General features: G+C 39.0%; 1 protein-coding gene across 2 annotated transcripts in view; it reads right to left on the minus strand.

Moving 5' to 3' along the window:
• Positions 1-14631, minus strand: part of ATG5 (autophagy related 5) — a 91356-nt gene that overhangs the window by 8025 nt on the left and 68700 nt on the right. The window contains exon 8 of one of the 2 annotated variants that reach the window (XM_063389729.1): positions 9979-12302. The exons of the other annotated variant lie outside the window; for it this stretch is intronic. Coding sequence (XP_063245799.1) covers positions 12166-12302 — 137 coding nt within the window. The 3' untranslated portion in view covers positions 9979-12165. Of the gene's footprint in view, positions 1-9978; positions 12303-14631 lie in introns of those variants that run through there. 2 annotated transcript variants of the gene reach the window in all.

Raw genomic sequence — 14631 nt, forward strand, 5'->3', positions numbered from 1 at the left:
CATCTCCATCTATGCAAATCTGAGAGGGTAGATGCTCACAACAGTTCATATTGCTGGTAGCTGAAATATCCCAGTGGAACATCTCTACTGCATTCATGGTTCATGAGCATTTCTCTCTTTGAAGTCAACTTCTACAGATTTTCACACAGAAAAATTGTATCAGTCTCATTTCCTCCAGCTGTAGCAGCAAACCATTTATCATCAGCATGCAACCTTCCAAAGTGACACCTTGAAGAAAAAAACTTGATAAAAATGTTGTCTTGGCATGATGTGAAAATTTTCACATCAGCAGCTTCCTGTATTTGCTTTGATTTTCATCAAATCAACATTTCTTTGTTTTTAAAATAGAACAAATATTGGCACTTCAACAACAGACTGCAGCAAATAGCATTCTGCTAATCTTAGGTGAGAAAAAATACCAGTTAAACCAAACCTGCTCATTCATTTTTGCACGTCCCTGCCTCTCCCTGGTGTTCTCTTTAGGACAGAGGAAGCAGCTTTGCTTCACTTGTAAGATTGCTTGAGAGTTTTGGTGGGAAAAAGACTTTTCCTCAGTGTTCACACTACAGCTTTCATGCCGTGAGACATAAAAAACCTGCAAAATTCAGCATCTGTTGAATTTTGTCGGTGTGGACAGGGAGGCATTTCCCTGTTAGGGATTTGGGGTTTGCCATATTGTTTACAAGGATGGCAAACCTCCCAACTTTCATTTGTAAAATGCTCCATAGATACAGATTAAAGCCATGAAAGAGGCTTGAGGGGGTACTTTTGTATCTTAAGCAAGATGGCCAAGCAAAAGGAAAGAGCTTGTCCATATAAAGGGCGCTCTGTGGACTGCTCTGTTGTAGCACAATGCATTTTACCTTCTGGACAACTGCAAAAGATTACCAAAGTGCTCGTTTAATGCTGGATTTCTATACATGGAAACCTGCTGGCTCCCATGTCCTGTAAGCATAGGATAACACAAATTTCATTCTACCACAGTAACAGGACCATAACCAGGGCAGCACAGAGAAGTGTACTGGAATCAGCAGTCATCCTCTGAAGCTGACATATCAAATCATGTTTTATTTCTTAATTTTAAATTTTTAACATCCCATTATTTTCACAGAGCTGGCAGATCCAAAGTGCTGGAGAGGAACAGACCAAATCCAAACAACTTCTTACATGCAAAAGCATCAGAGGATGCTGCAGTCCCAGACAGTGCTTAGGAAACTCAAGAGCTGGGGGAAGTTTCTGCTACGTGGGAGTTGTACCCGAGATTCAGCACTGGGGGCTTTGGAAAGGATATCGCTTAAAAGGCACAAACCAATATTGCCATAAAGGAATCTCACAGGTCTCAACAAACCCCAAATCACCACAGCCCATGCAAAAATCAAGCATTAAAAGCAAGACTACTCTAAATTCATTCTCAATAAAGCCACCACAGATCAGATTCACACCTTCCCTGGAAACTGACACTTGGAATTTACGTTTATCCCTAAACTGCTTCTGTGGAAATAATGAAAACCACCAAAATGAAACTCAGGAATCAATCCTGATCTTTGCAGCACTCCAGCTAGGCATATCCTAAAGCCTGGGTGGTGGGAGAGGGAAGCCACACTGTCTTTCTTGCTCAGTTAGCAATACCCCAGAGCACACTGAAAGTAATTGTTTCCATCTGCCGCACGCAACCTACAAGCCTGAAAATGGTACTGCTACTAGAAGTCTAATATACCAGTGAGTAACCAGAAGCAACCTACTGCTTTCATTTGTGATTGGTCACGATGCTGTGGAGATGCCTCAAGTGCAGTTCACTGTTAGCCTGTGCTTGACAGGATGAATGTTTAGTGCAAGTCTCCAGACAGAGAGGGTATCAAGCAACAGCTGGTAGAGCACAGAAGTATAGAAAATGCCCAAGCCACTGCAGAAATAACTTTTTTCCTTTCAGTCTGCCTTAGAGAAGTATTAGACTAGTCAATTTTTCCCCTTCTTTTGAGAAAAAGCTGGTAATAACCTAATTATCTGCTTGAAAAAAGATAACTGCTTTGAGATTGTGAAGTTCTTTGTGCAAACATGCACTGTTTATAATAAAAAGTAATTTCAGGATAAATGTGTAAGACATCAGCAGGTATAAACATAAATTGAAGCAGAGCAGCTGCCATAGTTCAGCCCACACAATCCTCAGGTATTTATATGATCACTATTTTTGAGATTATTGATCAGTATCAACCAGAGCAGAGATGTTTCTCTGTCAGTGCAGCAGCACTGCCTTTCATTCCTATACGTCTGACACAAGCTGCTGCATCCAGATATCTGCACCATTGCAACCCCTCCTTTCTAACAAGAGCACTCTGCTGGGTGGGGAAGAGACAGGAAAGGGGAATGAGCTGTAGGCATCATTTCAGTAGCCCTGAAGTCTGAACTATTTGATAAATAAGGACAAGTTCTATTTCTTTATGAGACTTGTGCAAAACCTTCCAGGAAAAGAAAAGCATTATTATCTGAAGGCACAACTTAACCTTTGAACTGTATAACAATTTCCTTCTTAATCATAAATATAGGACTACAAAAGCCTATCTGCCTTCCACAGGTTGGTGAGTAGCCACGTGTGTTGTGCCTTGATCTAAACAAGGATAACTAAGATGATTCCCAGTCATTATTCACAACGGAGACTAGACAACCCTCAGCGTTAAGACACAGTCCCATGTGCAGAAGATGAGCTCAGATCAAATTACTTGGCAAAGAGCGAGTTGCTGGTTTAGCAGGACTGGTAGAATTTTAAATAAAAGATGAAAACACACCTTTTTTAAGAGAAGAGTCTTAGGAGCAAACGTAAAAAGCAAAGTTCTCACATTTGCTAGACACAATATTTTAATTGATGAAGAATGTGCAGTTCCTGAAGTCATCCTATGATTCCCTATGAATTGCTCAATAACTGGGAAGTGGACTGGATAGAAGAAAACAGGCTAAGGAGCCACTCTCCCATTGTTAAAATAATTGGGATGTCTCGAGATCCTCAGTTAAGGTAACTAACTCTTGTGGTCTGATCTTGCTGAAATATTTTGGATATTGTGTTTCTGCCAATCCAAGGAATTTTTTCTTCTTTTGGACAAAAGAGGCAAAAGCAGTAGATCTGCATGATGAATCTCCAAACAGTCACACCCCTAGTCAGATCGAACAGGACCTCTGTCTCAGACTGCAATTTTCATCCCCCCTTCTTATTTCCTAGGAGCTGTATTTGTCAGGCACAGTATTTTTCAGAAGGGAAAGTAGGATCCAGAATCTAAAATACTAGGAATGCCACCTCCTGCCAACCATACATACTAACGCCAGCCTTATCAAATCAGACAAGAAAAACTGAGGGTGCTGCACTGGTTTGGTTCAAATTAAAAGCCAAGCAAAAGATTTTTAAAATTTTATTTATGAGATGTGAAGAAGTTGCCTTCTACTCACCAAACCATAGTGCTAAATACCAAAGACACTGTGAAAGGGGCGCCTCTATTATTCAAAAAATATTTGTATGCTTTTGGTGGATTAATTTAACATTTTGGTTAAACACACAAACAAGCACAGCTTTTTGTTGTTGCTTCAAATGAAGCCACAAAGAGAACAAAAGGCATCCAACTGAACCAATTTAGGTTTATAAACATATTAATTTTAAGAGCACTATGTGTACACTTAAAATGAATTTAAAGCAGCCAACCTTTGCAGTACGATGCCCATTTTCACGGTATCCAAATTATCCATAAATCCAGATGCAAGTTGTCACAGACACTTCTTTGGAGAGTTTGCAAAGTTAAAAGTTAATGTTTCCTATTAATTAATAATTGTTTTCAGCTGTTTTGGCACGTGATTAAAACAAAGTGTCTGCCTTTAATGTTACAATATAAGTTTTCTTCCTCAGCGGCTCGAGCGCCAAGCGGGCTTTGCCTCATTTGCAGGAAGGTGTCACACGTGATTGCTTAGAGCATTGTAAGCAAATGAAGGTGAGCGACCATGGTACCTGCCAGTGCAGGGATTTCCTTCCCATACCAGCCTGGTTCCGGCCAGGACAGAGTTAATTTTTGCCATAGTCAGGACGGGGCATGGACAGGACCTGGAGGTTATTCCGTATCCCCTCACTATTTTCTGGGACAGGGGAAGGGCTCCCTTCTGAATCAGTATAGTGTGGTGGAGGGAGCAGCTGGGAGTTGTTAGGGGGTCTCTGTGTGTGAATCATTTGCCTTTTTTGTGCCCTCTCACTTTAATATTGCAGCTCTTACTGTTCCTTTTTTCATCTCATTGCTGTTTCCAGTGAACTGTTCTCACCTCAGCCCGTGATCTTTATCTGTTGTGCCTCCCATTTTCCTCTCCATCCCATGGCAGGGGGAAATGAGCAAGCAGAGCACGGTCTGGAATGGTTTCAGTGGGAACACTAAACTGTGGAATACCATTCCTAACCCGTGACACACATTCATTAAAATTACCCACCAAGCAGTTTCAGAGGAACATCAGCTGAGACAAATAAAACAATGCTCCTCATGGTGTACCATGCCTTGAAAGAGGTATTCCATAAGAAAACCATACAGGCTGTATGTGTTTTACCAAACCCTGCCATCTTGCAAATTCAGGATCACAGCAAGTTGAAAGTTTGAAAGTTTGCACTGCAAAGGATGATAGCATCTGTCCCTTCTGAGGTCCAAGCCATCACAAAGGTATTACTGACAGACTTGTTCAACACATCAGCAGATAGTTCAACACAACCCCAGTTCTGATCCACAGCAGGATTAAACACAGCTCTGAGAAGGATCCTCTGCCATAAGTAACCTTTTAAACAATGTCTTTTATTCCCAAGCTTCTACCAATTCATTCCCCCAGTAAAACTGAAATGGCAGTTCTCCTGTAAGCTGAATTTCCACATCCATGCACAGGAAGGACAGCAGATTCACAGCAGAAGCTGACAAGCTCTGCTTGCAAAGTCGAAAGTACTGACATCAACATAAGCAGCAGTAAGACCCCCAGTTCTCTTCCCTATATGAACTCCACACAACTTATTGAGAAACCTTTCATTTATGCTGCATCAAGAAGCTTGTGAAGTGATGAAAAGTGCAGGATTTGAGTCTTCTCTCTTTCTGGTACATCATGGGAGGTTGCTTCCAGCTCCTCCTAGCTCTAGCTTCTCACTCTAGTTTGAAAAACATTTAAGGTGTTCTTCATTGTTAAGGTAGGAGCTTTTCAGAACAAACAGCAGGCTTTACCTCTGCAAGGCAATAAATCCAGAAAAAACTACAAATTTGATGAGCGGCAACAACATGGCTTGTGCTCAGTGAAATTATTATTGTCAGAATTCAGAAGAAACAGACTCAGGTTTAGTTCAGCCTTCATCTTGGGCAAGATTTTTCCACCAGAACATCACCCTTACTACATGATTTGAATGGCAGAGGGATACTTCACCACTTCAGGCAGTGACCCACCAAAATCCTCAGCAGACACAGCACAGGGAGGAGTTGTCTCTTTTTCCTGTGATCCTATGTGACACTGCAAAGTAAACCTAAATACTTCTCAAGAAGTTTCCAGCCACACCATTTACACTTAATCTTATCTCACTCCACAGTGAAACTTCATTAAAAATGTTAGTGTCTGATTTGCTGCAAATAATTAGCATCAAGGCTAGTCAACAAAATGATCCCATGCCTAAGGTTACTTAAAATCCCTGAAGCCCTCTTTGGCATAAATAACAAAATCACTGAACATAAATCCTGCAGGTAAAGATGAACCCTATTCATTCCTATCGGGTCAAGATGCACACTTATGCCTACAGCACATCTGGGAAATCCAGAGTCATTATTCATCCCTCCCTGGCCAGTGCCAGAGAAAGCACTCCACTGCTCTCAGACACTAGCACCTGCTTACCCTGGGACAAGAGAAGGTAGCAAGTGCCCTATCTTGGGGCAGCTCTGAAAAGCTTACGCCCTTGTTTATGATGTGGCAACTGCGGCACATGCCCATACATTACGGTGTTAAGGATCTTCTTTAATGGTATCCACGTTCATTTCAGTACAGCACCCCACAACTCATTAGGATCAAAGCAGAACACATAAATATATTACAGTTCACTTCAAGCATATATTATACTGAGGAAGCATTTTTATCCCATCTAGATCATAACTTGCAGCAAAGATCTTCCTGATGATGCTACAGACTCAAGGCCTTTTATTAGTTCAGCCTTTTCTAGTGCTGAAAGAATAAACTCCCTTTAAAATATAAACATTCTTCTTCTGGAATGCTCGTGTCCTGATACCATCAAATGGCATTTTGGAATAGGGGCCACTGTGGTTTTGAGCACTGTCAATTGTCTGCAGAGACACAAGCAAGGGCTGAGCTGGGTGCAGGCAAGGGAGTTGTGCAACAGGCATCTTCCATTTCCTCCACATGATCTCGGTGAGATTTGCTTTGTAAGTATCCAGAAAGCTGGTTACACAGAAACAGCAAAAACAGCCTGAATGAAGGGTGGGGATATGTCCATTTACATGAGTGCCAATTTTTAAAGAGAATTTCATTTATACCTTGTATTGTCTTGTTCGAAGCTTGTGTGGCTAGCCCAGAACAAGTGTCTGTTAGAGGTGTGGCTCAGAAACTTGAAACATCTAAATTTCAGAGCCCTCCAAAATGACAGCTGAAGATCATTATCATTATGCTCAGTAGCTACAGTTCACCTGGTTTGTTGACCAATGCATGCAACAACCACCAGAAAAGAGGGCTGCATGATGGAAACTGCTGGCATCTAGTTTGGGGAAGGAGGGAGGGAAGAGTGCAAGTAGGTAAGCTGCAGAGAACTATTTTCCCCTGTACCTCCAAAAGACACTGATACCACTGTGATCTATGGAGGCCAGAAGGGACACAATTCCTGCTGCACATCCCTGAGGAAGACAATTGCAGCAAAATCCTTGAATGCATTCAAGTTACAGTAAGAGAAAGAATAAAAAACAAGTAGTTCCTGTTATTAGCATATTAATTAAAAACACATTATATATATTTCCATGCAATTGTAAGCTGATCCATTAGGATTGTTCCCTCTTACCACTGAAATAACTGAATGCACAACCAGAAGTAGGACATCACTAATTTCACTGAAAACTCACGTCATGATTTCTTACTGAAGGACATTCCATTTGAGCAATAAATTCAGCTTTGCCTTTTTTGGTTTGTTTTGTTGGTTTTGTTTTTTTTTTCCCATTGCCATTATGGCTATTCTTCCAGTCATCTTCTCAACAGCCATCAAGTATTTAAATACAATAAACCAAAACTGGAGAATTTCCATAGGGGAACAGACCTCCCAAACTGGCAGAGAAACTGCCTGGGTGGCTCAGCAAAACTATGCCTCAGCAGAAATCCTCATGTATCTTCATATTGAAAGGTGTTGAGATGTACAGTGCAGAAATGCTGATGATTACAATGGACAAATCCTCTTTCTACTGCCTATACAGACTTACTACAAACATTGACATCTTGTTCTACAACTAAGCCCCATATAAATGAATTTTATTCTGACTGGAAAATGAAACAGAAAAGGCTTGTAACCAAAACTGGGTTTAGTATTTATCATGCACAGTGAAAATGTATTCTGCAGTACTATATGAAACATTCAGAACAGCATAAAGTAAAACTTCAGAGACATGAAACAGTAATTTTCATGAAAGAAAGGTCCTGTAGTGACTCATTCATCCATCCATCCATCTCCATGACTCAGTTTTCGAACATACAGTGTATTGGAACAGTGACCTGTGGTGCCTGTGCAGGATGTTTTCTGCAGCAGGACCTCCCCATTCTGACTCCTCACATGAAGGACGCCCAGGCTGAGGATCTGCTGCAGAGGAGGAAGTTCTGAAACAATTCCTGTAAACAAAGGCCTCCTTCAGCAGTGCTAAACCATCAAAGTTAAATACACACTTAGTGCTGCTCACTCCAGGCATCACCAGAGGTGCCAGACACTTTGTCCCACAGGTGAAAGCCATTGCACTGTATTCATGGAAAGGAGAGAAAGGAAAGCACGTGGTGGGAGCTGTAAGGTGATGAGTGAATGAGAAACCTGGGTGAGATCAAGAATCCGGCTCTGTCATTTCACTCCCCACAAAGTATTTTCTCTCAAGCCCCACCTTCACTGTTTTTTATTCCTCTGGTTTCCCTCTCCTCCTCTGCACCCTTCTCTCACTGCTTTCCTACAGGGCCACCCAGTTCATGGTAAAAGCGAGCAGAATGAACTCATGCTCTGATGGTGACGGAGGAGGTGTGTGAGAAGCGTCAGGGAGGGCCCCAGAGACGGCGTTTTAGTCCCACACAAGGCATCAATGGTAATCCTGCAAGGGAGTGAGGGAGCCGCGGAGCCAGGGGCAGGCAGAGCCTCATCACTGCTCAGCTGAGGTCAAGCATCAGCTAAGTAAAGAGAAGCTGCAAATTAAAGAAGAATCTGCAAGGGCCTGGATTGATATGATAAAATGGTCACTGTGGAAGTGGTGAAGAAACTGTATGACTTCCTGTATCATGCCACGATTTCAGGGCTTTAGGCTCACCCCCATGGCCAGATCCCCTTCTCCTGTTTGCCTTGTACAGACTCGGATAAACTTTCAAATGAAGGAAAACCAGCCTATTTTGCTAATTTTGAGCTGTGGAAAAAATCCAGTGAGGGTGTGTGTACATATGACTGATGGAAATCAAACCTCTGAAGTGCAGATTATTTTAATTATAGTCAGAAAAGCATGTAAGGTGCAAGTTTCAGCCAGACAGTTTCCATTCTGATCTTTAATTTTGTGGTAATAAAAATACTTGAGTGCCTCTCTCTAGCTGAAAGAATAACAGGTTGTCTGGTTTGTTATGTCAGCCGGGACACTAAGTAACAACATACACAAGGAGAAATTATATACATATCTGTACAAAATAAGGCATCACCAGCTCTCACTCGTGCACTTGTCCACGTGTCTTTCACTGTAAGGCAGCCACTGCAGGGACAGGTTTAGTGAAGAGCGCTATTGATTGTGTTTTCCCCCACTATGGCACGATTTTCTCTGGAAGAGTACTAAGCTTCTACAGGTTTCTAAGAAGTGCTTGTGAACTTGCAAAACACACTTGACATAAATCTATCAAGCAATCCTCCAGACTCCAACAGATGCAAGCAAACTACATCACAAATTGACTTTACCCTTTCCAACATGTTATACTCGGTTATGGTGAGAGCTCATGGTATAATGAGTATTAGTAGCTAGATTTGTTTACATAACATATTCATTCTATTATTGACCTGGATTAGTGAAATGATGCAAGGATTAATGCTTTGAACAACTTCAGTGGAAAGTGCTATTTTAAAATTGGACACATCTTGGCAGTTTCAATTGCAGTCAAGATCCTCCAACCCTAACATGGTGTTTGCCTCTCTTTCTACCCTAAATGCATTTTATACATTTATAAATGCTAATAAAACCACACCTTTAAATTCTGTATAATGCTAGTTATTTTATACATAAAAAAACCTGACATACACCAAACTCTCCATGTAACTGTTTGCCTAGGTGGTTTGTATTCCTTTGTGTTCTTCAATCTGCTGTTCAGAGAAACTGGTATTTCATTTCACAGTTAAAAGAATTACTTGAATAGTAGAGACATGAAAGGCAAGGGAAGGAGAGAAGACATCTCTCCCACTTTAAACTCATCTTCCACAAGCTAATTTGATAGTGTAACTTGAAAGTACAGAAATCTGAAATCTAGTTCTGAATGTCTTTTTACCTCTCTCTCAAGAGATATTACTCAGGTTTAGTGTGACATTTCGAAATGTCACCATGCCTATCTCAAAACCAGATATTTTAATACAGAATAGATATCTACCTGCTTTAATTCAGAACCCATTCTATATGTGATTCTAAGAACCTCTTCTAAGAAGTTCCTACTTATTAAGTATTAGTTAAATACTCTAGTCATTCCATGACAAAGATTCTTATTTAGCTGGAAATAAAGACAGACTCAAACTTCATTTTATTTTTTTAATAAAGTTTAAATAGTTAAAGTAAGAGGAAAGAGTATGTTTTAAAGCCAAGCTATTTCTGTGTTCCATGCCAGGCCTTAAAGTTGGATTTACTGGCAAATACGGGCCATGAAAAGAGCTGTATACTTAAAATGCTGGTGTAGAATATATTAAAATAGCCAGTGACTCACTCCAGCTTACCTTGAAACAAAGGAAACACAATCTCTACAGATTTTGAAATGTATTGCCTCTTATCTTGATTAATGGGAAAATTATCCCTACAAAAGATTTTTTTTTTTTTAAATATGAATACTCTACAAAATATTTGCTTTATCCATTGGCAGGACTTTGAAAATCTCCAAAATATTTAGATATGCATGCCTAAGGAAGTTTATAAATGCCAATCCAGCACTGTAACAAAAATTCCAAACAGAACTGGAAATTAGAATAACTCAACCAAATCATCCCACCGTTAAGAATAGTATATTTCAATTCTGCATAAACACAGACCATGGTTTGGTTTGGTTTGTTTTAAAAATTCTTCATGTCCTGCAGAATACAGCATAGGTTTGTTTCATTAGTACCTTTACCCTTCCATTTCCTTAATGCTATTTCCTCATTAACATTTAAAACAGTATCTAATCTGTCTACCGACTTTTTCTGCCCTCAGGGCTCTTCTTAGCCTCAACCCTATCCTCACCCATGGAGATCCTTCCCCTCTTACTTCAGAAAGAGGTTTTTGTTCATTTGATTGATTTTCATTTTGTTCTTTTTCTGTTACAGGTAAGTATCGTACCATAAATGGAGCATGGAAACAAATGGGAACAGCGCTGGGAATGACATTTACAAGCCAAGACTGTGAGTAGAATCTTTGACAGCAACTATTTTTGAAAGAAAAATGTCATGCTTTCTTTATATTGAATAATATTTGACAGATTGGATAATATGTCTACTATAAACATAGTTTTGTGCCACAAACTACAGACGATGCAATAGAGTTTGATGAATTTAGTGTAACACACACAAAAAAATTTGGTAGAGTTCGAGTAGCATCTGCAATGGTAACAAACATTTAGAAACTAAAATGATCCAATAACCTAAAAATACATCTGCTACACTAAGAAAAAAATCTGTGCAATGAGATTAGAAGCTTCCAAATTGTGGACTGATTGCTCAGGGACCAGAGATGTAAGAAAGTATTAGCTTGGAAAAGCCTCAGCTTTCCAAAATTCAAAATCATTAAAAAACAATCTGTTCATCATTCTATGATTTCACTGTTTCCTAGTCTATGGGAATAAACACCAGGATACAACCCCATTCGCAACATCCATGTAGCTTTTTAAAAAAAAAACTTTTTGAAGTAAATTAAGAAAATATATTCTTAAAGAAATAAAAAATTAGATGAGCACAAAGAAATACCATGATGAATCCTGAGACAAATTATCCTACATCGTTGCTAGTCTATGAAAACTGGTTTGAATAATAAACACACTGGAGTATTCAGTGACAGCATACAAATCAAAAGTATTTGTAATAATTAAGTTGTGCATGTTTTTAACTGACAGAATATGCTGGGCTTACTTTAAAATCTCTCACTGCTTGTTATCAAAGTTAAAAGATCATTTGCATACCAATACATATACTGTAAACATGAACTTCTCATTAAGGAAAGATGGATTTACAGTAATTTGATCTTTTACAAAAAGCTATTGGTAACCAAATCTCTCAGTGTCTAACTTTCTAGAAAATTAAACCAATGTTTCCACCCTCAAAGCTGAAACACTACCTCTTTAGGAAACAGCCCTGTTTATTTGTTAATCAGAAATACAATCAAGTGGCATATTTCCATTTGCTCTTCGGCTGACAGTTTCAGTTTTATTATATTTTACAAGAAAACAGCAGACTTGCAGAAGTCCTGTAAATTCTTTCATATCGCAACTGATTTAATTACAGCAGTGAACAAACGCAGCACAGTGATGCAAAATAAGATCAGCCCAATTGCCCTTATCTGATGATAGGATCTCTCTTCCTGTTTAGCTTACAGCAGTGAGGACTTCTTGTTTTGTTTCGGCTTTTTGTTGGTTTCTTTTTTTCTGGTCAGGCTGCCTCTGTCAAGACTGACAGAAGCAAGAAGTTGACATGCCCTTAGAATTCCAGCTTGAGAATGATCCTCATACGAATATAGCTGAGTTTCAATCAGTAGGTCGGGGAATGATACTAATGTGGAGAAAATTATCTGGATAGCTCATATGTTCGCTTAGCCACTGAATGGGTGTTTCCAGCATTGGCTCAATTCCATGAATCATCACTTGAGTCTTCTGCTCTCCATCTAATTCAAAGAAAAAGAGAAACCACTCTTCAACCATACCATTCAAAGTTCACAGAAAGATTAAACACTTACTCATACTTGATTTACAGTAGATTTAATTGGTGTTACAGAGTTTAGCATTTAACAGAATGAAAAGTAGGAAATATCAGTGTGGAGAAAGCTGAGATTTGTATCATCTAAATCAGAAACTCTGAGTTAAAATAAATTCCAAGAAAAAACTGGAATTCAGTGAAACTTAATGAAAGTGTCACTCTTCTTTACTAGTTGCAAGAGGGCTTTTCTTAACCCTACAGTGATCCCAGCTTGTTGTCAACCCAGTTAAGGCACATCCACCTCATCCAGCTGTAAGGCACATGAATTTTACACAGATCATGCTTATAATGTTGAGCTCCCCAAAACATACTGGTAAGTTGTATTCTTAATACCGTAATCTCCTGAAAGAGCTGGACTATGTGTAATATAATACATGTATTATTCCTGAAGTAATTTTGTTTTGCTAAGAATAATTTGCATAAATCACTAGCAATATTTTGGAGTTACTCTGAAGGCAAAGTTGGCACTGGCTTTTTCTCACTCAGTTTCATCTCTTGGAAAAGCTAAATTAGCAAATGATTCCCAGTATAACAAGAGTATTTTCTAAGAATATTTTAATTCTTTTTATTTATACTTGTCCCGGAGGATACAAGTACTTTAATCCTTTGATTCAAATGATGGGAACCAGCTAAAGCAACTGACATAACAGTCATGACATGAACTCAAACAACAAAAAATGAAAATTTATTTCAGAGACAAGGGATGAGAAGAGCATATGAAATATGCTTTAAATAATGGTTGGGGGGAAAAAGTAGGCAGTGACCTTTCACTCATTTTATTCTATACTATGGCATTCTCACATGGACCTACCACAGTGAAATCCACATTCAGTACTCAAAAGTACTACTGCATTCACTAATTGGCGTTTTATGTCCCCCTCCAGTGTCTTTTTTACAGAACAAACCACCATCCTCAGCAAGAGCTGCATGGAAGAGAGCAGAATCTAGAAGTGTAGCTACCACTACTGGTTCTTTCATTCAATAGCCCCAGTTGTAGAGTGTAATTTCTGTTTTATAACAGAGATAAAATCACGTTTGTTTGGTAGCCAAAATGATTTGACAGCTGCCTGAAGAAGTTTGTACTATAACCAGCTATCTATGCCCACACAGCTAAATTATGCCGGTAAAAAAATCATGCTTAAACACATAGCTGACTTTATGCTAGTAATAATTCTTCCTGCAAGAGCAGACAGTTGTGTTTGCCTAAAATAAAGCATTATACTTTTGTTACTTATTTCCTACGTATGGTATATTCTGTACAAAGTCTTGATTCTCTAAATACATAATACACACATTATCACACTAAATTAAGCATAAACACTTGCTGGTTTCTGGTTTTATTGCAGACAAGTCTGAAGAACAAAGCACATAATTTAAAAACCAACTTCTGGTATTTCTAGCCAAAACAGGTATTGGGGTGAAACACTACCAGTCAGACTGTCAAGAGAATAAACTCCAAAGGGGAAGATCTCAAAAAACCCAGTTGTGGTGGTGCATTCGTTCATTTACAACACCAATTTTCTTTCTTCTAAGGAGTTAGGGAACATCAAAATATTTTTAAGTAACCTCCAAAAATACGTATTTAACACTTTAAAATGAAACCTACCTATGGTATTCCTTAAACTGGTGTTAGTGACTTTTTAAATGTTTCATTGTATTATTTAATTTTCAGAAACAACTAATTTGCATAAAACCAGATGACAGAATGCATCTGACTCTTTTTAGCCAAAACTTGCAAAAAATAAGATTAAAAGCTTTAGAACCCCAGTATCATTTTCTTGCCACTGGAGGAAAGGCTTATAAATGATAAGCTCTTTTTTTGGCTCCTCTATTACTGTGCAACGTAATATTTTCACATGTGTGTGCATGTGCCTACCCTTGCTTAAAAATGAAGTGCAGGTAATCTTGGTGTCTCCATTCGTTGCTCTTTACCCAGCTTTGTCCCTTTCTCATACAAATCTTTCATTCTGTTCCTTGGCAAACTGAGAAAGCCTCAGAGGTCATTGAAGAATTTACAGTTTAATTAAAATCTAAATCTCTGCATTAGCATTGTTTGTGCTTTAGTATTATCTCTGACAAAGCATCACTTCTCCTTAATTCCTTTTCCCCTTGAGGCTTGACTGAAGAGATCTTATCTCGCAATTCTGTATTTACTGCAGCCTTCTTTCACAAAATCCATTGTTTTTACTTCAACATTCTTCTCTTGTTACTAGGAACCATAAACTGTCACTTAAGGC

Source organism: Prinia subflava, chromosome 2 (genome assembly GCF_021018805.1).
Source record: "Prinia subflava isolate CZ2003 ecotype Zambia chromosome 2, Cam_Psub_1.2, whole genome shotgun sequence".
In the NCBI taxonomy this organism is placed as follows: Eukaryota; Metazoa; Chordata; class Aves; order Passeriformes; family Cisticolidae; genus Prinia; species Prinia subflava.